The sequence below is a fragment of the Labrus mixtus genome, chromosome 17, assembly GCF_963584025.1.
Source record: "Labrus mixtus chromosome 17, fLabMix1.1, whole genome shotgun sequence".
Taxonomy (NCBI): Eukaryota; Metazoa; Chordata; class Actinopteri; order Labriformes; family Labridae; genus Labrus; species Labrus mixtus.
The window spans coordinates 3,364,415-3,391,181 of NC_083628.1; the positions used below are offsets into that span (position 1 = coordinate 3,364,415).

At 42.6% G+C, this 26,767-nt stretch overlaps 1 protein-coding gene across 1 annotated transcript; it reads left to right on the top strand.

The window, feature by feature from the left end:
• The first annotated feature begins 305 nt into the window (after positions 1–305).
• On the top strand, positions 306–26,735 carry LOC132991806 (metal transporter CNNM4). The gene is made up of 7 exons (XM_061060706.1): positions 306–2,110; positions 11,147–11,290; positions 11,560–11,694; positions 12,106–12,275; positions 17,639–17,735; positions 23,844–24,019; positions 24,380–26,735. Exons 1-7 carry the CDS (start codon positions 574–576, stop codon positions 24,905–24,907), a joined length of 2,787 nt encoding a protein of 928 aa, XP_060916689.1. The 5' UTR covers positions 306–573; the 3' UTR covers positions 24,908–26,735.
• Positions 26,736–26,767: the final 32 nt, after the last annotated feature.

Sequence of the window (26,767 nt, forward strand, 5' to 3'; positions counted from 1 at the left end):
TAATATGTTGTTGTTGTTACAATTTTATTTTTTATTGGTGATTCAGAAGCTGCATGGAGAAAACTCTGCTGAGTGTTTGCAGCTCGCACCGGGCTGTGAGCCAGAGGGATGCGGGATGATGGTGCAGGATGAGGGGGGGGGGGAGATGATGGGGGTGCACAGATGCCTTTTGCCTTTACATAACAGCAGCTGGCTCCGGATGCAATTGGATGATAAAACCGCTGTCAAAAAAACAGCAGCAGCAGCATCCGAGCGCGCCGCATTGCCCCGAGCCTGACAGATAATAACAAGGAGGAGGGGTGGGTGGGGGGGGGGGGGGGGGGGTGACGCAGAGTGCATGCATATTTTGGGTGGTGTTTACCTCCACTTGCTGCAGCACCAAAGAGTGCAGCAACACAGACTGTAAAATGTGGGTGTGAGGTAAAAAAAAAAAAAGGGGGAGTGTGTGTTTGTTTATTAGCTCTACCTGTCACTGTCCGGTAGGCGGTGTTAATGTGTGTGTGTGTGTGTGTGTGTGTGTGTGTGTGTGCTTGATGGGCCGGCGGGGGGGCGGAGCCGCACGGACATGAGTAAATGACGTCAGCCCCCAGGTCGCCGAGCAGTGAAACAAACATGGCGACAGAATGGAGCGGGCAGCAGGGTTACATTCTCACTGTCGTTATCTGCCTGTGGAGCGCGGTCGGGGGGCGCACGGAGGCGGCGGCTGCGGCTGCGGCGGCGGCGGCGGGGTCCGGCGGCAGCGGCGGCGGGAGCCAGCTGCTCGGCATGCGGCTGGAGAGGAGCGACAAGCCGGCCAGCACCAATGACGACGGTGTCATCCAGGTGACAGAGGAGAGCTCCGTTCAGCTCCGGTTTTACGGGGTGCAGCTCCACTCGGGCGCCTGGACGCAGATCCGCTTCATGGAGCTCGCGGAGGGGGAGGACGCGGGAGCGGACGCGGCGGAGGAGGAGGAGGAGGCGGCGGCGGCTGCGAGAGGAGGCAGCAGCAGCAGCAGCAGCGGCATGATGGAGGGACCGGACAGGACTTGTGTTGACTTCACGAAAGACATCAGTGTCGGGACCTTCATGAACGTGAGCAGCAGGGGCACGTCCGGGGTGCTCACCGTGCACGTGAAGCCGCTGCGCAAGAGCGAGCCGCAGAAGGAGTACGCGGTGTGCACGGCGAGCGGCGCGGACGGCAGCAGGTGGGTGCTGCTGGGGGACAGCGATGGCAGGCTGCTGGTGGTGGAGGAGAAGAAGTCCCTGCTGCCCTTATGGCTGCAGGGCATCCTCATTTCCTGTCTGCTGGTCCTCTCCGGGATGTTCTCCGGGTTGAACCTGGGCCTGATGGCGCTGGACCCCATGGAGCTGCGCATCGTGCAGAGCTGCGGCACCGACAAGGAGAAGAATTACGCGCGGAAGATCGAACCCATCCGCAGCAAAGGTAACTACCTCCTGTGCTCGCTGCTGCTCGGCAACGTCCTGGTGAACACCACGCTCACCATCCTGCTCGACGACCTGATCGGATCCGGGCTCGGGGCGGTGGTGGCCTCCACCGTGGGGATCGTCATCTTCGGGGAGATCGTCCCCCAAGCGCTGTGCTCGCGCCACGGGCTGGCCGTGGGAGCAAACACCATCCTGGTCACCAAGTTCTTCATGTTCCTCACGTTCCCCGTGTCCTTCCCGGTCAGCAAGCTCCTGGACGTCCTGCTGGGTCAGGAGATCGGGACCGTGTACAACCGGGAGAAGCTGGTGGGGATGCTGAAGGTGACGGAGCCGTACAACGACCTGGTAAAGGAGGAGCTCAACATGATCCAGGGCGCGCTGGAGCTCAGGACCAAGACCGTGGAGGACGTGATGACCCCCATAGGGAACTGCTTCATGATCCAGGCGGACGCGGTCCTGGACTTCAACACCATGTCGGAGATCATGGAGAGTGGATACACGCGCATCCCGGTGTATGACGACGAGAGGTCCAACATCGTGGACATCCTGTACGTGAAGGACCTGGCCTTCGTGGACCCGGACGACTGCACCACCCTGAAGACCATCACCAAGTTCTACAACCACCCGGTGCACTTTGTGTTTCACGACACCAAGCTGGACGCCATGCTGGAGGAGTTCAAGAAAGGTGAGTATCTACTGCGCATGTGCAAGTTTTATTATTTTATAATTATTATTATGTTTGAGACTTATTTATCAGGTTTGTTAGATTGAGACCTGCAGCCATCACTCCATCCACATCCCACACCCCCTTTCTCTCTCCTCCTCCTCCTCCCCCCCCCCCTCAGCTCTGTCTCTATCGATCTGCTTTATTGATGAATGGAAAATCAGTCTACAACATGCCAGCAACAAAACAAACAACAGAGCAAATACAGAGATGAAATGTAGCAAAGTACATTCACACAAGCAAAAGTTTTAGGTGCTTGTAATTCTTTAAAAACCTTTAAGGCAGGGAAGCGGCCCCAAAATGATCACACAAATGCAAATGCCAATTAAAATAAAACAAAACAAAAGTGCAAAACTTCAACGATAATACCAAGAAATAAGATGAATATGGAACAAAACAGAGGCCAAAGAGCAAGAACAGAAAAACACACAAATTAAATTTGTAAAAGATATCAGGAACAGAAGAGATACATGACAGAACAGAATAGAATAGAATTACTTTATTGATCCCAAACTGGGAAATTGTGGCGTTACAGCAGCAGGAAACACACAATATGAGCAAAAAACACAATGTTAGCAAATTAAAACACAATATAATATTAAATACAAAGTACATAAGCACTAAAAATATCAAAACTAAGAATGAGAATATATACAACCAGGATTTAACCAAGCATTACTAGTCTTAAATATGAAAGATTCAATGTAAATGTGCAAAAACAGAGTTGTAAATGGACGGTATTGACATAAGTTAAAGTGCATGAGTGTAGACATGTTATCAGCACAGAATAGAATAGAATAGAATAGAATCGAATTACTTTATTGATCCCAAACTGGTAAATTGTGGTGTTACAGCAGCAGGTTGTCAGAGCGAATAAAACAATATAAGAATAGATACATAACTAAGCACTTAAAATATTTTAAAAAATAAGAGTAGGAAGAGATTTATACATCACAATACAGCTAATTAAAAGGTATTGAGAAAATACGTATTCAAGTATCAGTTAAAATCACAGTTTTCATCTTTTATATCCACCAGCAGGAGAGAAAATTTGATTTAAGAGGATGTCAAAAGACTGTAAAGCAGGGTTTCCACCAGTGTTTTGAAGACCAGATACCTGCAGTGCCAAGTGTACCTCCCTCCAGGCCTCAGTGGCAGTGTTTGTTTGTTTGTTTGTTTTTGTTTTTTTTAAGATTTACTTAGGGGCTTTTATGCCTTTATTTGGATCAGACAGTGGATAGAGCAGTAAGTCAGGGGGAGAGAGAGAGTGGGGAAAAAAGGAGCCGCCGATCGGACTTGAACCCTGGCTATAGCCTCCATACATGGGGCGCAATCTAACCACTAGGCCATCTATGCCCGGAGCAGCAGATATTTTTTATTTAGAAATGTATTTTTGATGTAGAAGCACTGCCGGCTCTTTGCCGTACACATTCAGGGTCACATCGATACTAAAGGTAAGTAATAGTTTTGCACAAAATAGAATAGAAATAGAAAATACTTCTCGTCCTTTTCCATGCAAAGGCATCAAATTGTCTTTGACTGGGATGTGCCCATATACACCATTTAAAACACAAGGTGGAACATCTGTTTGTGTGTCTTGGATCGTTTTTGCATTTAATCGTTCTACCCATGTTTGCCATTAAGAAGATGGAATATGTTCATCATGTGTTTTTAAACTAAAGTTAGAGCGAGCAGCTCAGTCACGAGCACAGATGGAATGGTTGGAGAGGTACACATGTTGTTATGTTGTTAAAAACTTTAAATGCACCAGAAGAGAACAGCAGGGCAGAGTGATGTTTAAACCTTTGATGATTCCAACGATCAAAAGCTGTCGGCCACCTTTATGTAGGGCTTTATTAAAGGAGGTTTTTTTAGACTCCCCTTTGAACCTTCTGGGTAAACCTCTGCCCTGAACCTTCAGAGTTGTGTTAGCAACCAATAGGATTTAAAAATAAATCCTAAAAGGCTATCTATTTCTTGCTCTAGTTAAACGCCTGACAATAACCTGAAGGATTGTTTTTTGGAAGACTAGTTTGAAAGCATCACTGTAATGCAGTCCAGTGTTTCTCAGGGTTTTGTACTCTCATTTAAAGGGATAGTTCTGTAGCTTTTTAGCGGGGGTTGTATGAGGCACTTGTCAACAGTGAGTGTGTTAGACACAGGAGATGACGAGCAGCTCCGCCCCTTTGTTGAGTGCTGCCGAGAAACGGCTGCCTCCTGAGAATTGCATGCCGTTTTGAAACTGTATTAGTATTATTTCTGGGGGCAGATCAGGGATGAAAAAGTACCTGAAGTTTATAGATGATAAACATATAAAGTGTCCTTAGTGTTCTAAAGACTCACTTTCATAAGTCTGCTGCGTGACTATGAGCCGCTAACAGTGATTGACTCTAAAGTGTGTGGATGGGAGCGTTGGGGGTGGATGCAAATAATGGCTGCATAGAATTTTTGTCTGTCACATTTTCCATTCTCCAGCCAGGTGCATGCAATTCTCGGCAGGCATGCATTTCTTGTCACAACACCGCTAGCTTTATATATAGCTGCAGGCAGGGCCAGTTTCAAAACGTAATTTAGCAAATCTTAAGAATTATCAACCTAAAAACAATGACTTTAAATTACATTAATTTTAGGCTATGTTTAGAATATTTACAGCACTTTTTGCCACTTTGTGTTTAGCACTAGTTTGGTGCATCCCAAACGTCTTCTTCCAGCGCACTGGGAGCCTGAATCACAAAGGACTGCTAAACCCAGTGAGACAAAATGACAGCGTCTAATTCACAAAACACACACAAAGGGTTAAATGCACAACTAACTAACTCAGTGCTCCTCTGTGCTGCATTGATGTTGGATTCTATTAAAATGAGCAGTTAAGCAATTCATTTGGCAAGAATGGGCCTCATTGCTGAAAGCTTCTTGTTCACAAACGCAGGCGCTGACAGCCACAGGCAGTTGGAGCGGAATAATTACCGTCTGCTGAGAGTTGGTGGAAACTGCGCCGTAGTATTTAAAAGACATGTCACCACAAACTTTCCAGTAGTGACACCTTTGTATATGACTTATAAATAGATTATCTGTAAATAAAGTCTGGAGATATAACTTTGACATTATAAATATAACCAGTGGTTAAATCAGTCCGGGGCTGTCAGCGGCTCAGTACTTCATCCAGCCTAGTGGTTAGTGAGCGCACGCCTCATGTAGGGAGGCTGTAGTCCTCCAAGCAGGTGGCCCAGGTTCAATCTGACTTACGGCTGCTTTCCTGCATGTCATTCCCCACTGTCTCTCTCTCCCTGATTTCTGACTGTATCTCCTGTTCTATCTCCAAAATAGATGCGTTAGAAGGCCAAAAATAAAACTTCATCCACACATGAGGAGAAGGTCTGGAACCTTTTATGTATGACAAGTTGTCGTTTCTTGCTCCTTTCAGTGAGGAAGCTTTGTCCTCGCTCCTCATCTTTATGTGGACAGAACTGAGCTCCGTCAGCATGAGAGCGCAGATTCTCTCCACGTTTAGACGCAAAACAAGAGCAAACTGCCCGGAGCAAGACAACTTTTCTGTCTTGTGTGTGTCTGAATATCACTCGCACTTTATGCTTTGTGAATTAGATTTAGCTAACATTCAGAAAATACATCTAAAAATAAGGAATGAGCGATTCTAACAGGGACAATAACACTCTGATTGCTGTGGTTAAAAGATGATACTTTGATAAGCTGCAGTACATAGAGGAAACACTTTGCAGATGGAGAACTTGTCAGGTGAATTTGCCTCCTTTAAAGTGTAATGAGAGACTTATATGTTATTATAAATACTTTGTAAACTAGACAAAATTCATTTGGTGAGATTTGAGTTTTTGCAGTGTGGACTTATTGTTACCAGCTGGGGAACAAATGATCAAATAAAACAATTGATTTTGTTCAGATGCAGCCACAAACCAAAAGCATTACATGATTGGCTGCACAGTAAACAAACTTCACAGAGCGCCTCATTTCATGGTGTTTTGTTTTATTGGCCACATCCGTGTGTCGCATAATCCTGCAGCAGGTTTTATATTCCCGTCATCTCTGCAGCTGCTGCTGCTGATGATCGTCTTCTCTCCGGGCGCGAACTAATCAGTGAAATGAGCCGCCGCGTATAACCTTTGATGGGATGAAAAAATCTGCACGTTCAGGCGCGGGGGATTAGTGGTGGGAAATCTCAGCGCTGAGTCCCACACACACCGTAAATACAAAGCTGCAGAGATGAAAACAATGTCAGACCGGCAGTGGAATAAAGCTTATCATGATGATAATGAAGCTATTTGCAGATATTAGATGCTTTTTTCTCACTTTTACTTAAAAGCAAAAGGCAAATGTGGAACAGAGAGAAAGCTGATAATCATGATTCTGGGTGCACATGACAGGAGTAAGCCTGATTTTCTCTCACCAGTAACAGATTTAGAAACGTCTTTTATCACCTGGTTGTGCATTTAATATTTCTGTCGTCGTCTGCAGACTCTCATTAGAAAGAATCAGCAGAAGAATCAGATTTTCACTCGTCATTCTGCATGACCATTAAAGTCGCTTGTGGCTTCTGTGTTATTATTAATTCATCCGAAAGAAGCTTAACGAGCATTGTTGTTTCAAACTGTCCGAACAGACACTCAGACAATCTGTTCACAGTACAAAAGAAGTGCAGCTTTGATTGATTCATTTTACAGGACGCTCCATATTCAGAGAACCTAATAAAACTAACTGAATGATGAAATTATTATCATTAAATTCTACTTTTCCACTTCATCATGTCACCTTTTGTTTTAGTGTGAACAGACGCTCCAATGTTTTATATTCATTAAAGACAGTCTGAACAATCCTGGTGTTTCGCTGGATCACACTGATCTCATTATAATCCAACGTTTTGTCTCTGAAACATTTACAGCTTCTGTATTTTGGATTTTTCAGGTTTAAAATAGTAGGATATTAGGATTACAGTCTCAATGTACCTTATAATAAACTCACTGTTACACTTAAGTAAAGAAGGTTTGGATGAGAGGAGTTGGAACAATCATTAAAATACCAGAGAAACGGTCATTGGATAGTACGGCAAATCAGAGGCCGACCGATTAATCGGCTAGCTGATAATATCGGCCGATGTTAGCATATCAAGTGACTATCGGTATCGGCTAATTTTGGATTTATCACCCTCCAGAGTGTCGAGCGGTGATGCACGTACATGCACGGTTGCTTTCCTGTTGAGTATATTTTCCACAAGTGTTTGATAAATGCATTTGAGGGATCAACGCAATAAATGTGCAAATCTGTATCGAGAAAACGAAGAAAGATCTAAAGAAGATATCGGCCGATATATCGGTATCTGATTTTTTTTTTATCCCTAATAAATCCTACATCGATCGGGCCCTACTGCAAATACTATTTTATGAAGGTGATTTTTCTCATGCTGTTGTTGATATTATTGTTTAAAATCATATCACATGTTTTCAGGTAAGCTCACGCGCACTGTCTGAACTTATTGGCAACGTTTCTGTTCTAGACCTTCATCAGTTTACCTGTAAGGTTTTTAATGGATACATCTCTATCCTATGCGCTTATGAGGTAGATGTCTATTATGAATTCTGTTATATGTACTGTCAGGAAAAAGGGCATCATGTCCTGAATAACTTTCCCGAACTGGCATCTTTAAATGTTTTGTTTAAATCTCACATTTTAGAAGTTGCTTAATCCGACATGAAACATTTTAACCTTGAGAAGATGACAGAACAGAAGTAAAGTCCCTCTCAGATTTGAGGTTAAATCTCTCGTGTCAGCTCATGTTTTTATTCTGCTGAGTCCCCCCTTGAAGCTAACGGCTAACGTGAAGCCGCCGCGGGGGCTGCTGACCCCTGAGTGCAGGGAGTTTAGAGGTCACAACAGTCAGCCGATGATGCCCGTGATAAAGAGTTAGGGCGAGTCGCCCTGTCACTGTCTGTCGGCTTCATCTCTGTGCTGACTGTACAAACAGAGCTAACAGGCCTGCTCGTGTTGTTGGTGGTGACAGCTAGCGCTCGGATGTTAGCGGTTGATGATGAGTCATCATGGACACAGAGAGAGTTCTGATTCTGCTCTTTAAGAGTCCTGACGTCACTGCAGAGTCAGTCCGTCTGTTCTCCTCTTACTGTAGCTCAGTGTTCAACTCAATGAAGCTTTTCTCCTGCAGCTTAGCCGCTCTACTCTAATATGGATCTGCATCAAACGTAGCAGCTGTTATTATGGGATCTACTAACTGATAACTTCAATACTTCAGTGTTTTTGCTGTTGTTGATATTTTGTTGTTCCTTTAGTTTCCCCCCTTTTCCTGCCACTGTAAACAAAGAAATCTTTATTATTACAACAAGGTTAAAGGAGCAATATGTAACTCTGACACCTAGTGTTCAAAATGGGTACTGCAGTCTAAATTCAAAACATCATAGAGAGCTGTCTCCCCCCCCCCTCCTCTCTAGAGTCGATGCTCACTCAGGTCACCATGTGGTGGACTCTGATGCTTCAGTGTTTATCCAGCTCTGCATGGGTCTGTAAAGCTTTCTGTGTTCTAACCTCTCTCCATTTTTCAAAAGCATCTCCAATATTGATCCTAGTTTGAGCACGTTTCTGCTCGTGGAGCTTATTAGAAACATGCAGAGGCTTTTTAGGTCGGGTACAATCACTTCTATCTGAACCACTTCTCTTGACCCGCTTCCATCGCTGCAACACCTGTTGACCTGATAATTGCTCTCATATCTGGCAAACCGAGGGGTGTCCAAAACGGCCTTGTTCCCAAACTTTGTTCCTTTCAAGTGAACTTAGTTTGAAAAGAGAGAATTTTTCATGCTCAACTCTTAAGTGTAAGAACTTTCCAGACGCGCTGAGGGAACGTTCAATTAGTTTTAAAAATCTGATTTTCAGAAAGAATTTGAAATATTTAATGTAATTCTGGTCCTTACTAGATTAATAGGGGTGTAGGGGTGCTGTAAAACCGCCTACCTTCTGTAGTCCAAACAAAAACAAGTGTTGAAAAAAACAGATTATCTGATTTATTTTGGATTCATGGAGGAGATGTAGCAAACACATGATAATGTTAGTTAAAGCTAATATTCTCTCTTTGATATTTGTTTTATTTTATCGCTCTTCTGTCTTGAGCTCTTTGGAAAGTATCTCAAGATACAGCATCATGGCCTGTTATGGGAACCTGTCCCTCCTGATGCTTTATTAGCAGACTGTTATCAGACGGGCGTTTTTATACATGCAGCGATGATGCTAGGTATGCATCCTGCGTCTTTAACACATTCAAATAAAACATGACGTAGTAAACAAACCACTCAATCAACTCCTTTCTTTCCCACTCAGAATCATACACTGTGACTGACAAAGTGCATCAACCGTCCCCAGCTTTCATCAAAGTCTGACGGGTGTTTTCGTGAATAAAAATGCTGTTTTGGGGCGCAGGTGGCCTAGTGGCTTTTGTCCTCCAAGCAGGCGGCCCGGGTTAGAATCCAACCTGTGGCTTCTTTTCCTGCACGACATTCCCAACTCTCTCTCTCTCTCTCTCTCTCTCTCTCTGATTTCTGACTCTATCCACTGTCCTGTCTCTGACATTAAGGTGCTAAAAAGACCACAAATAAATCTTTGTTTTTCCGAGAAATTTCCGATTCTAGCTGCAATTAAAGCGTTCCGCCGATCTGTCTCGTAATCAAAAAGAAAAAGGTTTCATTATCGATGTAAATCTAAAACCATTTTGCAAACTGCAACATTTACATTTACATATATAAACAACACAACTTCAGAAGGGCAACACTTTTTAATTTTTAATTACAGATTGTTTTCCTCAACTGTTTTTAGCTTCTTGTTTAAATTGCACATATATTTTTATCCCTGTACGGGTTATGTACATTTCTTGTATAAATCTATTTTTAATTGCACAGTTTAAGTTTGATTCATCTAGGGGTATTCTTTAAATCTTTTTTTCAGGTTAATATATATGTATGGGTGGGGGGGCGTCAGTTTTGTGGTTTAATTTGTAACAAATGTTTCATGTCATGAACGTCTTTGTAACCTGCTACTGGATGCTTTGAATTTCCCTCAGGATCAATAAAGTATCTATCTATCTATCTATCTGTCTATCTATCTGTCTATCTATCTATCTATCTATCTATTTAGATGGAGCAGAAGTAGAAAGTATCATGAGTGTATGAGTACCTACATTTTCTTATGCTTGTATTTTTTCGTTTTGCAGACAATACTAAACTAGGGAAATATTGTGATGATCGAAAAAAACTGTGAACAACTCAGAACTTTTTCACACGCTCACTCTGACAGAAGGCTGATTCATGTTTTACATTCTTTAGTTTCTTTGGTCCACACACACACACACACACACACACGTGACACAACACAACACAGCAGCAGCATCAGTACAAAAAAGGACAGAAATAGAAGAAGGCGTTGTCTCGACTTGGCTCCGTCCTGTCTTCACTCGGTGGACGTTGGCAGCCGTCGCTGTTCTTACGTCACGTTTAAAAACCGAGCCAGAAACAGAAGCAGAAGTAGTTCTACATTTTTTTTAATGAGACACACAGGAGCCAGGAGAGGATTAAACCGCTGTTTCTCCTCGTCCACACTTCCCTCTCTTTCTTTCTTTCTCCTCTTCCTTCTTTATCTTGTGTTGGCTCCTCTTCCTGCTCCTTTCTCTTCAAAGCTCTTAGTCCAGTCTGGGCTATTTTAAGTCTTCAATCTGTCCTCCCAGCGGTCGGGGATAAATCCACTGACAGATCGAACAGCAGCATCAAACCTCACTTCTTCTTCTTCTTCTTCTTCTTCGATGTTGCCCTACTTTTCCTGACAGCTTCTGCATGAACACTTTGTGTGGGGGAACATGGAGGCCGTTTAAAGATCAAAATGCTGATGTGTGTGTGTGTGTGTGTTTTTTTTTTTTTTATTACAGCTGGTTGTGACATTCAGGTGATCTCTGTCCGCTCTCTTTTTCCCTTGCAGGTAAATCCCACCTGGCCATCGTCCAGAAGGTGAACAACGAGGGGGAGGGAGATCCGTTCTACGAGGTGCTGGGATTGGTGACCCTGGAGGACGTCATCGAGGAGATCATCAAGTCCGAGATCCTGGACGAGTCTGACCTCTACAGTGAGTCAGCGTTTCCTGTTTTTCCAGCTTTGGCACGGCGACAAAAGTCACAGCCTGAAACACACACACACACACACACACACACACACACACACACACACACACACACACACACACACACACACACACACACACACACACGGAGGGGCGTGTCACTAACTTTCTACCTCTTAAATATTGTGTTGTGAGCGTCTCTGTTTTTATCTAGCCCGGCTTATCTTTTTTCACTCCCTCAAAACCCGACCTCCATGTTCCTGTTGTCTCCACAGCCGACAACAGGAACAGGAAAAAGGTCGACCCGAATAAAAACAAGCCCGACTTCTCGGCCTTCAAGAACGACGCCGACAGCAAAGTGAAGATCTCTCCTCAGCTCATGCTGGCCGCTCATCGTTTCCTGGCTACAGGTGAGCTCTCTCTCTCTGGGGGCGGGGCTAATCTGACCGAGCAGCCAGCAGAGATTTGTTTCAGCAGCAGTGAGACTGAAACACACTGACCTCTGAGGGAATCTTTGAGCCTCAACACTTAACTGATATTATTATTTTGTTTAGTTAAATACAGAGAATTTGTCCAGACTTTGAGTAAACATACTTTGTAGTTGGTTTTATTTCTTATTTTATTTATCTTCTAACACAAGGCTGCCCAAAACCAAGGACAAAATATATACATATATATACAAACCTGAGGATAACAAACCTCCCCTCACATTCACAGGATAAAAACTACGACTTGTGTCTAAGAATTATTTTTTTTTTTAAATTAGTATCAGTCTAATAGCTTTCATTGATGGTGTCGTCGTCCCCCCCCCCCCCCCCCAGAGGTGAGTCTGTTCAGCCCGTTCCAGATCACAGAGAAAGTCCTGCTGAGGGTCCTGAGACACCCCGACGTCATCCAGGAGCTCAAATTCAACGAGAACGACAAACGCTCGCCGCTTCACTTCCTGTACCAGAGAGGCAAACCTGTCGACTACTTTGTCCTCATCCTGCAGGTATACACACACACACACACACACACACACACATATCGGTTAAGGGTAATTATAAGCAGAAATACAACCATGTGTTTCTCAGTACGCTTTGCCTGGAAATCAATGTTCATGAAGAGAATTGAGGTCGATCTCAAATCTTAGAAAGTGTATTCACCTGATTCCTCTAATCGAAAACATCTCATTACACTTCATGTAAGCCACCTTCACCTGACAAGTCCAGATAAACATCTTATTTCATGATATAAAAAGGTGGCGCATCGGTAACCTAGTGGTTAGTGCACGAGGCCGGGTTCAAATCCAAACTCTCTCTCTCTCTCTCTCTCTCTCTCTGATTTCTGACCACTGTCCTGTCTAAATAAAGACATAAAAAGCCCAAAAATAAACCTTTAAGAAAAGGTTTTAAAAAGCTCAAAATAAGACCTGAATGTCTTGCTTTAGTTTTTTCCTGAGCATAATGAGTTTACTTTTCACTGCTGGCCCCGCCCCCCCGCTGAGTTAATTGGTTTACCTTCAAAGGATCAGCCAATTAAAATTTCCCAAAGACTGAAACAACACTGAATATTTTAAAAACAGAAATGTCGACTTTATCAATTCTCTCCTTCTTCATGAAAGCGAGTTTTAAAAAATGTAAAAAAAAAAAAAAAAACACTGGTTGATGTCGGAGCGGTGCTAACGGGCGATAAAGAATCATAACGAGGTGAGATTCGACGGCACTGGTCGACCAGTTTAATCTGGTAACAAACACGGGTTTATCCCAGGTCGGGCCGTCAGTCTGGAGCGGGTATTAGCACCCTTACAGGTCGACCTTTTAAGACTCGCGTGACGAAAAAGCAATTATGAAGATTTCATTAAGTGTTTACTTTAAAGAACATGCCGGCTTCAGAGCTGTTTCAAAAGAAGGTTGAGTGATATTTGTAGGAATGGGAACGTTTAAATGTTTGACTCTTTAAGAGATCAGGACGATACCTGCTAACACCCGAAAAACAGATTTAAATGAGCATTCCTGATATACTGTATCACATGTGAAGACTCTCCAGTGGGGGGGTTTCCTCCTCTGCACACTGCTGTCTACTTGTTTTTATAACATACATAGGACCGTGGTTGGATTCAGATAGTCCCTCCTATCCCCTCTCACTATCCTCTTTACCTTAACCTCTATCCTCTATAATGATATGCACCCTTAAGTAACACAGACTCAGATTCTTTAGGGACTCAAAAACCATGATGTATGTCCAAATTCACAATTTAAAGTAGTAAGCTGTCTAACTTGCATAAAATACCGTTATTGGCTTTCCTTAACCCGTCATGAGGTTAAGGGAAGATGTTAGGAGAATTTATAAAGTCTTAAAGACTTAAGGAAAGGAGACCGCGTTGCTCTGAGAATCGCATTCCCATTAGGTGACGTTAATATGCAACAGAAACTGAAACTACAATTTTTCTGAAATACTAAAAGCGCATCTAAAAAAGGTTCCCCTGTGCCTTCTTACCGGTGAAATAATCCTAATTACCACAAGGTTGGAATTGAAATAAAAGCAATATAGACTACCAGGCTACGAGTAACAAAAGTGAAACCAAACAGTTGTCACTTTGAGGATGTTTTCTCACCTTCCTGTTCGCTCATAAATCAGGTTATAAAGGAAGCATTGACACACCTTTTCCTTTGCTTTTAGAGAAGTCATACGGCTCTTATCATGGCCGCCACTTAGATGCTTCCGGGTCATTCCACTCAGTTAGGAAGCTTCCTAAGCAAAAAGCCCACTTTAATGCCCACTAGGAAGTAAAGCAAAGCCTCTGAAGAGACATGAGGAAATCATTTAATTTCTATCATCAGTGTTTGCTCGGAAGGCTTTAATGATGAAGTGTGGAAATCTCTGATATCTGATGTTGTTCTTTTAGAAAAGTTGAGATACTGAAGGACTCGTCTTTCCATAAGAAATTGAATAGAATAGAATAGAATTACTTTATTGATCCCAAACTGGGAAATTGTGGCGTTACAGCAGCAGGTTATCCAAACACACAATATGAGTAAAAAACACAATATTAGCAAATCTGAACACAATATAATATTAAATACAAAGTAAATAAGCACTAAAAATATCAAAACTAAGAATGTGAATATATACAACCAGGATTTAACTAAGCATTACTAGTCTTAAATATGAAAGATTAAATGTAAATGTGAAAAAACAGAGTTGTAAATGGTAAGTATTGACATAAGTGCAAAATATGAGAAACGTCTGAATCTTCTAAATATGAAGGGGAGTTTTGCGTGACGATAATGGAGTTGGCTTAAGGATTGTTTTCGTTAATGTCCTACACCGCTTTTATTTATCTTCTTGAAAAAAAAAAACCACATTATTGTCCAAATCAGTCACCACTCAGGTGTGAGTTTTTGAAACTATTTCCCGGACGCGTGCTCTTTGTCGTTGCAACAAACGAATGTCTGATACTCTTTTCCACTAGAGTCTTCAATCGGTTTTCTTTTAGTTCATGATCAGGTTCAGAGATGATCAAAAAAACGACACGCCTCCAAACACACACCTGAATCCTGAAAATTACCTGGAGTCTTAGCTTTAAGCACAGCATAAGTCAAGACTCCACCCAGTGGTCAGTGTCGGTATTACGCTCGACTCACAGTGTTGTGTAGATCCATACAAACAAGCGTTTTGGCTCCTATACCGATGTTTATCACATTTGTACTCTGCTGGGTGTGAGTCCATCCTGAGCCACCTTTTGTAAATCCTGTACTGAGCTGTTTTTTTTTTTTTTTGGGCAAATGTTCACAAGAAATCTTCAATTTTCAGTTCAGGAGTTCATTCAAATGTTACAAAATGAGAGGCGCCAAAATGCCCCAATAAAAGTGTGTTGCTAGCTCCAGCCCTCTCTCGTTCCTCCCTCCCCTCCCCTCCCCTCCCCTCCCCTCCCCTCCCCTCCCCTCTCCGTCCTCTCCTCTCTTCCTGGTGCAGAGGAGGGATTTACTGACTGACAGCCCGTCCTCCGTCTCCACGTTCATCCCTGAACTCCTCTCCTGCTCTTTATTTCACACTCCACATGCTCTGCTTGCTGATTTTTCAACGCCGCTCACTGTCTCATCTCATCTGCTTTTCTTCTCTTCTGTCCTCCTTAACCCCTCAACCCCCCTCTCCCCCCTCCCCCCACCCCCCTCTGTTTGTCTCCGGCTTATGTAAGAGGATCTATTAGTGAAGGTCGTGCAGAGAGGAGCCCCTCTGACACACTGAGATCACACAACAAGAGCGCCTAAGTGACAGCGTTTAAATTGGGACAGCTGCCTGTTTTTATTTATTCCTCGAGACCGGTATCAGACCGGGACAGAACGTTTAGCAGCTTTTCTGCTTGTTTTTCTAAATTATTGGAGACAAAATGTAGATGAATATATCATGGAAAATCCATTGAGTAAGTGCTGGAACCATAACCACCTTCAAAGTGGATAAACAGAAAACTCATCTGCGACTATTTTGTGGGGGGAAAAAAAAAAGCAAAATCTATAATATAAGTGCTTTTATATGAGCAGAAGTACAAAGAAACGTTTGCCCTTCAGATCCTCCACAGATGGAGGTCAGTGCTCTCAGAGAAGGAGCTCAAGACGTCAGAATATTTCAAAGGACGTCTTCACACAGGCAGAACAAAGTACTGGAGCAGAAAATGATTAATGTGCAAACAAAGACTAATGTTTCGACCTTAAATATTAATGTTTGAAGCCTGAGTGACGTCACCCATCTGTTCCTGCGGGGGGTTCAGGAGGCTCATCAGCAGCAGCCGCCATGCTGGAAATCCTGTCTCAGCCTAACTTTCAGTCAACTTAACGACAGGCTGAGAGCCGGAGCTGAGGCGGGTTTTAAACCTCCTGACGAGCTGTAAAAAACAGAGTGTGTGCAAGTGATGACAATAACTAATCACACCTATTTTGTTTTTTGTACCAGGCTGTAAACATGTTAATTTCTGCTGTAAATGTGTGTGTGACTTCCTGTGTTCCTGGAGCACTAGTGGACACTCGAGGAACTGCAGGATTTTGCACTTCCACATTGGCTTCATTTTTTTTTAGACCTGAGGTTGCCACTTGAGCGCAATCCATGGCCCAGGAATGATACAATACCATGTGAAGCGATTACAGCTAGGAATCTTTGGGTGTCTCACAATTCGATTCGATTTTTAATCTTGGGGTCACGATTCAATTCAGAATCGATTTTTCGATTCAAAACGATTCTGGATTCTTGGATCCATGGATTCTATTTTTGAATGAGTCCATACTTTAGGATCTACTCAAGTCATCTGTGAGACCGGCTGAATTTCTTGCTTCTCCATTCTACTGAGTTAAAGAGCTAACATTAGCACTTATTATTTTAGCCCAAAAAAAAAATTTAAAAATCGATTTTTGGAAGTTAGGAATCGATTTTAAATCTTAGAAGAGAAGAATCTCGACTTTTACATAAATCCATTTTTTTTCTCACCTCAAGAAACGATACGGCGTGATTAAATAAGATACGATACAATAATAATACAACATGAACACCAAACCATTCGAGCACATATTAGAGGTACACTCAGTTGTTTTGTCACATTGAAACAACTTGAAACAGAAGTGTGTTGACATCAGGCGTATGCTTCTATTTTTGGTGTGTGTAATCAGGCTACACACACACACACACACACACACACACACACACACACACACACAAACGTCTGTTCTGTTATACATTATCTCTGTCGGCCCCAAAATCCTTTCTTTAACCTGCTCACTGTTTGTAATGTTGTTGTTCTTCTGTTTGTTTGAGTGTGTGTGTGTGTGTGTGTGTGTGTGTGTGTGTGTGTGTGTGTGTGCACGTGTGTGTGTGTGTGTGTGTTTGCACTCCTGAGGTTTTGTTGTCGACACCTGAGGTGTGGATAAAGTGACTGCAGACACTCAGAGTGCAACCTGAGCATGACCGCTCCTGTTTCACACCTGAAATACATACATCTGTGTGTGTGTGTGTGTGTGTGTGTGTGTGTGTGTGTGTGTGTGTGTGTGTGTGTGTGTGTGTGTGTGTGTGTGTGTGTGTGTGTGTGTGTGTGTGTGTGTGTGTGTGTGTGTGTGTGTGTGTGTGTGTGTGTGTGTGTGTGTGTGTGTGTGTGTGAGATAGGTAAAGGGACACTTCACCTGAGGCAGGATGTAATATTTATGGAACGTCAAAGTGTTTCAGTTACCTGCCACAGGAGATGACCGCTGAGCCTCCTGACTCAAACACACACACACACACACACACACACACACACACACACACACACACTGGTGTCACGTGTCAGATAAATTAGCGAATCAAACAAATGTCCTCAGTGTGTGTTTTTTTTGTATTTGTGTGTCTCAGGGGAGAGTGGAGGTGGAAGCTGGGAACGAAAACATGAAGTTTGAAACCGGCCCGTTCTCGTACTACGGAGTCATGGCTCTGAGCTCACCAACGATGGGTGAGACAGCACACACACACACACACACACACACACACACACACACACACACACACACACACACACACACACACACACACACACACACACAAATGCAATAAGAGTCTTTCAAATAAACAGAAAACACCACATTTTCACACTCAAACAAACAAAGATGACGTTTTGCTTCATGGTTCCTCCTTTATCATATCGTAATCTTCTGTCTGGACTTTTTCTTCATTTTGAGTAAATTAAGTCAGAATTTGATTAGAATGAAGATGCAAAAAATCGCTTTCTTTGTCTTGTTTACTTCTTGGGACATCATGGGCTCCGTAGTAAACATTTGTGATTGAGGTAAATGTTTTATTTGTAATGAAATAAGACGAAGAAGTTTTCCTGCACTCGCTCGTTTCTGTCACAAACAGAGTGGCGGTCGCGCTCACATTCTTCATCTGCACACAGTTTCTATTACTTGTAAGATAAAAGGTTTAAAGGTGAAAACAAAAGCAGAGACCTGAATCCTTACTATAGTCTCTGTTTATTCTAACAAACACAGACGTGCTGTTTGACAAAGTGCTGCGTCAGTGAGTTTGAAGTGAAGCTTTGTGTTAGAGAACCAGCTGAAAGTTAATTAGGCTTAGTCCAAATAAGGAAACACTTCCTGCTGTCGGAGGTCGAGCAGAGTTCGTTTTGTGTCGTCCGGCGCTGTCAGGTGACGCCTGACAAATCAACCAGAGACACTAAAGAGATGTTCCTCCCCGTTCCGAGACGGGAGCTTACCTTAATCGGGTTAATTAAAATGTTAATGTGGCTGATTTAAAAATGTATTCTGGAGAACAACCAGGTGTAAAAATATCCTTTAAAGAAGAAGCTGCGTGACGCTGTATAATCGAGGGGATGAAGATTTAATATAAAAAGTGAGGATGTCAGAGCTGTTGGCACGGAGCTGGAGTCTGGATGTGGTTAGCTTAGCTTAGCTTAGCATAGACTTCCAGCAGGGAAAAAACACTCCAAAAACAAACAAACTGTAACAACACCTTTAACTCTGAATAACCACCAGGGTACCCCCGTGCACGGTCACACGTCCTCAGGTAAAAAAAATAAAATAAAATCATCTGTGGCACACTGAAAATAACTTTACTGTATTTTATTGTGAGCGATCAACAGCCATCCACAGATTCGCACATCTTAATAACCTTTAGAGATCTTTCAGATTATTTCATACAAATGTAAGCAGCATATTCCTTTTTTTACATATCCAGACGAGCCTTACTCCAGAAGTCGTGTTTCAAAGTGATGACGAGTGATATGCTGGGATTATTCAGGTTTTTAAAGCATCTTTTGCAAGCTCATTCCAGATCTCTTTTTTTGGGGTTTTACTGCATTTTGGAATAAAGATGTGCACAAATAGTCGACTTATGTTGTATCCTGTTGGATCGTGCTGGATCATGTCGTATGTTTTGTATCATATCCTGGGATCCCATCCTATCCTAATGTATTATGTGTTAGTTATGAACAACATCAGTGGCTGTTCCTGTCAGTTTCTACTGAGGTGTATCATATCGTTCATATTGTGTCCTGTCTTTAAACAAAGCTAAGCTAACCACAAACTGACTCCTGCTCTGTATTGAACATTTTTTTTAGTCTTTATTAAGAGTATTAAGATCTGCTGCAGTCATCAAAAGCTCATCGTTAACTTTACGTTGCCTTTTCATATCAAGAGTGTAGACAATGCATCACAATCTGCAGCCTGTCTTTGAGTTTTTACTCACTACTTTTTATTTTTCTGGGTGAAGGAGTGACCTGTGTAATAACGGGCTAATAACGTTTTTCCATTTAATCCAGTAATGATCTCATATTTTATCTCCCCTTTATAAAGCCATGACTAATAATAATAGTCAGTCACACTCCAGCATGTTTATCCTTTACTTTTGCTCACTTCATTGCTGTTTGCAGCCAGCAGGAGTGCAGATAAGAAGCTTTGAAGTCAGATTTCAGCAAAAAAATAAAAATGGAAATCAAAGCAGTAAATGAGGACAAAGGGGTCAGAGGTCCACACGGTTATATAACACGGCCGTCTTTTTAAAAGATGCGTGTTTGAAGGAGGAGATGGAGGCTGTGTGTGCAGGTGGATGATGAAAGCCTGCCTGAACAGGCTGAGCTGCTGTCAGGCAGCATCTATAAAAACACACATGGACTTCTGTTAGGCTCCATTTTAAAGTTGTGTTTCTGCTGCCCCCGTGTGGTCCAGCATTGTAACTGCAGCTAAAATGTTTCTCCTCACGTTTTTTCTTCTTCTTCTTCCTCCTCCCTGCTGTCCTGTTTATTCTATCCTGTCTCTGTCCTGGATAAACTGCCGTCTGTACGTCCTGCAGCTCAGTGTCTTTGCATGTGCAGTGTCAAATGTACATATGTTAAAGACTTCGGAACATTTCTCATGCTTAATGCCCATTTATTATTTAAAGTCAGCTTTCTCTATTTGAAAATTATGTCTTTTTAAAATGTCGCCTGGGATTTAGATCAAGAAAGATATATTAAGATAAACAAGATCATCACTAAGGGGTTAATCAGTAAAATATTTATACCTGGGCTCGATTTTTAACATATTGGTGAGGTGTTCAATTTTAATGAAACCCAAGGTGATTTTGAATCTTGATTTTTAATGCTCAGAGTAGCAGACCACATGTAGATGTTGTGATAATTGTTGCCAGGTCTTTTAGGGGGGCACTCACATTAGGCCCAGTTGTCCCATACCATGCTGAAGCACGATTGCCCCCCCCCCCCCCTCCCCCTCCCCACTGGAGCAGGTGTAGAGTAGCTGAAAATCTAAAAGAGCTTCTAAACAAGCAAAGAATCATTAACATGTCGAGTCCAGGGGCGTGTCCAGAGGGATGGCCACGGGGGAGGGGTGCATTGGCATCCCCTTGAAATCTGTTTGGCCACCCTAAAATCTTAACCAATGATCGTCTATTTGTCAGACGCTTTGCTGCTGTACAAAGTTAATTTTCTAGAACATTCCTGGTTTTAAAAAAAAACCTCCCTTTTGCAGTATTTAAGACGAGAGAAAATCTGAAGTCAGGCTGTGCGATATGTCGCATTGAAGGCAGCGAGCAGCGTTGAACTGCTAGTCTAACAACGATGATTTTAAATGTATTTTAAATATGTAAAATAAATCCTTTTAACTTTCTTTGCATTTAAAGGGAGCACATTTACTTTTGTTGGGACCTAAAATTAAAGACTTCCACAGGTCAGAGGAGAGGAATGAGTCCATCAGGTTAAGTCCTGCACGATAATTAAGAAAAATTACATCTACATAAAAGTTTATTTTTTGTCCGTTAATGTAGATATGATTAGTGGAGATAGAAATGGTAAATAAATGCTTTTCATCCATGTTTGTGTGTGTGCCACCCCTGCAATAGTCAGTGGGTCACCCCAGTCAAAGAGTCTGGACACGCCCCTGGTGGCATCACACAGGGATGAGAGATTCCCTCTCTGCTGAAGTGATCAAAAATAAACAAGCCCATTTCTCTTTTTCTGCCCCTTCCTGTCCCTCCTCTCTCTCAGCTGTCACCCCTCCTCTCTCCCCGTCAGTGGCGTCCCCCCCTCCACGACGCCTCTCTCTTAAGAGGTTTTCTCTGTTCACTCGTTTTCCAGGTAAAGACTCGCATGGGCCAGAGGAGGGAGGGAGGTTATCCTCTTTGAGCCAATCTCACCATTTTCCCTTCTTTTTTTTTTTTCTCTCCACCATCTCCGGAGCCCTGATCCAGCAAGTTCAGACCCCGAGTGAACACGGGATGTGGGGGCAGTCTGCATAGTAAAAGTTTAATTAGCTTTTTGCCTCTTTTTGATGCTTTTCTGAGCAAACGCTGGCCCCTTTGAGTCATCTTTAATCCTCAACAAAGGCATCGAAAACAAGAGCAAACCTTAAAGTCTGATCATTTTCACATCTGAGACTGATTATAAACTGAAATTCTTGAATATTATTGCTGAAATTACACCAAATGCAAAAACAAAAAACAAGTTTTTATTCCAAAGAATGTTAAACATGTCTATTGTCTAAATACAAGTTTATAACCAAGAGTTTTGCTCTAAATATCTCAAAGGAGATTATAACTTGGATATTTCTTATTGCACATAAGAAATGCACATTTGATAGAGCTATAAGCATCAAATAAAATCAGTATTAAAAAATCAGAGTAACAAGAGTGAGAGTTTTCTTAGACTATACAAATAACAGCATCTAGCAAAATAGTGCAAATTTGATATGAAATTAAAGCCAAATGTAATGGTGTCAGGTGCATGTTTTACAGATTCCTGCAGTGCTAAAGATATTTTATAATTATAGTTAAAACCCTAATTCAACCTCCAAGATAAGTAGGGGATGTCTTAAGATCGTTATTTTTCTACAAGCATCAGTTAAAAACTCATAATTTAAAAACTCATAATTGCTAAGTTTTCTCTCACTTTTAAAACACCAGGACAAGTTTATGTTCTGCCTGCTATTAATCAGTGAGTAAAGAAGTATTGATTAGCGTTACAGAAATGATACGGTGCTGCAGCCTTGGTCCTGTAACGTGCTCAGGTTGGTCAGGGATTGTCAAGCCAAGAGCTACCAGTATATATCAACAGCAGAATTCCTCACAAGTCATGACACATCCAAGAAGCAGACACTCTCTCAAGTCTCAGCAGGAGGTGAACAACTTGCTGGATGGGGCTCTTGGCGTACTGAGACTAACCTCTAACCCCTAACACCTCCTCCCCTTTAACCATTGATTTACAGTCAGATTCAACTCACAATCTCTGAGATATTCCTGAAAAAAAAAAACTTTTCTGGCCGTAGATCTCTGGTTAAAGGATAAGTACGACATTTGAGAACTATGCTTATTTGCTTTCTTTCCTCTTTGAGTGTGATGAGAAGATTGATACCAAACTCATGCATGTTCTTTAAATGCAATTAGCATAGCAGCTGGCTAGTTGGCTTAGCTTAGCATAAAAAAATGGAAACCACTAGTTTTATAGGTACAGAAAAACAATAAGATAATACTGTGTAAATTGATAAGCTTTTAGATTGACGTTAAATTAAAAAAGTCGATGCTAAGATGTCAAATTAATGCAAATATATAGATACAAATTTGCACTGAGCTATTCAAATGACAAGAATAAGTAAAAGCAAATAACAAAAATTGTAATGTGTGCAAATTTCTTTTACTTTTAACAAATCTTGAGTATGATATACGTCATTTGGCATTATTTTGACCCATTTATGGATTTATATCACAGCAAAACGTGTTGCTTGTAGGTCTTTAGTTGTAGAACAGTTTTGGGATAACATACGACTCGTTAGCTAGATGCATAACAGTGTTAAAACACAAACACAACTGGTTTGCTTTTTGGAAGTAGCTTGATTTAGGAAAGGTTAGTTGGTCTACCTGACAGAGCTAGACAAGCTTCCCCCAGTCTTTATGCTAACCTTAGCTAATTTGCTACAAAGCTACCCTTTGGACATGAAAGCAGGATCAATCTTCCAACCTAACTCTGAGAGAGAAAGAAAGAAAGAAATATTTTTCTCAAAAATGTCGAACTATTCCTTTAGCATTAGTTCCTCCCACTTGATCTCCTCAACTGGCCGATCACCGTCGCTCTCTCTTCTTTAACACAACCCTTCAAGAAAGGAGGGTAACAAGGACACTCCTTCCTGCTCTTCACCACCCTCCATGACATCACTAAAACCAGCCAATCAGAGAGGTTTCTCCTCCGAGCTCGCACAGTCCTGCACTGTAGCCATAAAAATGCTCAAACGATGCACTTTGCCTCACCGCATGGCATGTTTGTCGCATTCTTTTCATACCAAACACAATCTCATCTCTATCATCAGTCAGCCACAGCAGGATGATGATGTAGACACTGATATATATATTCATGTTATATACGTGTATACGTTTGTGTGTGGTGTGTTTCAGTGTGATCACGCTTACTGCTCTCACTAACGTCTTCCTCCATTCTCCATGTTTTCACATCTTGTTTTCCCTGATGTTTCCGGGTGTTTGTTCTCCTTTTTTGTTAATGTTTAAATTTTGTGTGTCAGTGCCTGGTTTAGTTTTTCTCACTCTCTTTCTTTATCGACCCCAGAGTTTCGTTCCCCGTCACATGGGGGCAACCTCAACCGCTCGGCGTCTCTGAGCTGCACTGAGCGCGCTCCGGACAGCGCCTCGGTGGGCGGGAGCATCAACCAGATCCCAGGGACACCCTTCCAATACATAACAGACTTCTGCGTCCGTGCCCTCACAGACCTGCAGTTTGTCAAGGTAACGGACTGTTTCAACACGTACCAGTTAACAGATTCTGGAGCATATTTTTTTTCAGCTCGGGTACAAGGTGGAATTTTCTTACATCATTTACTTCTGCAAATTATCAGAAGAATATTAGGGTTAAAAAAACTAGCTTCAAGGACCAATGTGAAACTCTTTGGAAAGGCTGTAGTGAAGAACACAGATTCATCGATTCAGCCTTTAAAGCCTCAAGGCGATTGTCTGAAAAAATCTACTAAGCAATTCCATTTTTTGGTTCCTATCAGTCATCAAGATCTGAAATATGTAAAACTACAGTAAGGTTTTTAAAATTATCATCGTTTGTCTTCTTTGATCGGTGTTGTTTGTTTTCTTTAGATCACTCGTGCTCAGTACCAGAACGGTCTCCTGGCCTCCAGGCTCGACAGCTCGCCTCAGACTCCAGACGGCAGTCACACTCGTCTGGACACATCTGCCTCATTGCCCCCCATCACGCCGCCGGGGACCCGCGTTCCACTGCCGCTGGCCACACCTCCTTTTAAGCGCCAGACGTCTAACACTCAACTGCCACCGAGCAACCGCTCGCTGCCCCAAACCACGCCGTCATCCGGACGCAGACCCAGCCAGTCTCTGCCCCAAGCCACTCCCCCTCCCATTAACCACACCCCCATCTCCCAAACCCCTGCGTCCTCCATGAGCATAGCCATCTCCAACCCCCACCCGACTCTGACCTCCTCCAGGTCCCAGCATTCCTCTGCCGGCTCGGAGAACGGGGCGGGAGAGACCACCACTCTGCTCAGTGAGCAGCAGAACTGTGTGGGCCCGCGCAGACCCAGCCACGGCCAGGCCCACCCCCACCCACAGGTCCACACCATCAGTCATACACACACTGAGAGCACCATCTAACTCGAGTCCCTGTGGGGGGAAACTACCTGTGCACTCAGTTACAAAAAACACACACTAGCACTTCTTCCCGATTCCTGTTTGCTCGTTGTCTCCTGAACTTTTCTGTAGAAGTCTGAGAAGCAGCACATCGGTGTATTTTGTAAACGGAGATCCTTCCTTTATCCCTTCCTGCATGCCCCCCCCCCCCCTCCCTCTCCAACACTAAACAATATCAAGAATAGACTACAAAGATGGCGGAGGCGCAGGGAACACCTGTGAGCGCGATTGGACAGGATGTGTCTAACTTAAAGAATCAGTTCACCAGGTTTCAAAATTATTAATTTTCTGCCTTCAACCCAGAAAATATAAATCTGTCTTGAAGAAACACTGTCCCAAATTTTGAAAATAACGGCACACAAAACTGAAACCATTTACAAGTTGCTTTTTTTGTAATTTGTGTGAACTGGCCCTTTAAGTCATCGCCGGTGAGACATTGGCAGAAGAACTCACTTCCCCACCTGCTGCGTCCCTTCAGCCCTGCTACACACACTACTTTAAACCAGTAACAGTTGAGCTTTATTTATTTCTCTCAATTTCTGTTTCTATTTTTCCAAAGAGTGCAACTTCCATAACCTGACACCGTCGAGGTTTTAACTTCAGTTGTAGTTCGTTATAGAACAGCAGTTTGTATGATTGTGTGGTTGGGATTTTGGGGGTGGCTTTTATAGTCGAGGGACGGACATGCGGGAATGAATATCCCCTTGTCTCTCCTCTGTGCTGAGCTGCTGGTGGGTCTATTTCACTTCCAGCAAACAGACCAGATTCACTGTACTGTAAGGATTTTGTGATCTGAGGTGAAAGTTGAACAACCATAACGCTGATTTTGCACGATTCTGCCACTTTTAATACAAATCCTGGACACAAAAAATATTTTCTTTGGATATATCTTAGAAACTTAAAATTATTTATATCTTACTCTAATACTATTTATTATAAGTATATTTATATATACTCTAATGGAGCAATATGTAAGATATTTACTAAATTAAATCATAAAATGTCCTTACTATATGATCAGACATTAAGGAAACATGCTATGTTGAAGTGCTGGCTTCTCTGACAACAATGCAGCAGCCAGTATGTCCTCCTTCTAACTTTAGATTCTGGTCTGTATTTGTTTTGACCAGAGAAGGTAGGCGGTTTTAAGGCGACCCCCACACGGCCGTTTTGGATGCCCCTCGGTTTACCAGGCAAACATCAAACCAACAGGTGTTGCAGCGATGGAAGCGGGTCAAGAGAAGTGGTTCAGATAGAAGTGATTGTACCCGACCTAAAAAGCCTCTGCATGTTTCTAATAAGCTCCACGAGCAGAAACGTGCTCAAACTAGGATCAATATTGGAGATGCTTTTGAAAAATGGAGAGAGGTTAGAACACAGAAAGGTTTACAGACCCATGCAGAGCTGGATAAACACTGAAGCTTCAGAGTCCACCACATGGTGACCTGAGTGAGCATGGACTCTAGAGAGGAGGGGGGGGGGGGGAGACAGCTCTCTATGATGTTTTGAATTTGGACTGCAGTACTCTTTTTAAACACTAGGTGTCAGAGTGACACATTGCTCCTTTAAAACAAAAAAAATATTAACAAACAGAGCTCTGGTTGGCCAGACTCCTGCCAAGACAAAACAAGCTGGCCAATCAGAGCCCTCTTTGCTGCCACCAGATTTAGGTGTTTTAAAATGAAAGAGATTCAAAATGTAAATGTTAAATATTTTTAGAAACTAATAAGTGAATGAAATAACAGAAAAGTATTTTTTCCTTTTAAAAACAAAAGTATCCCACTGGAAGACAAAGAAATATTAATGGGCAATGTTACTATCATT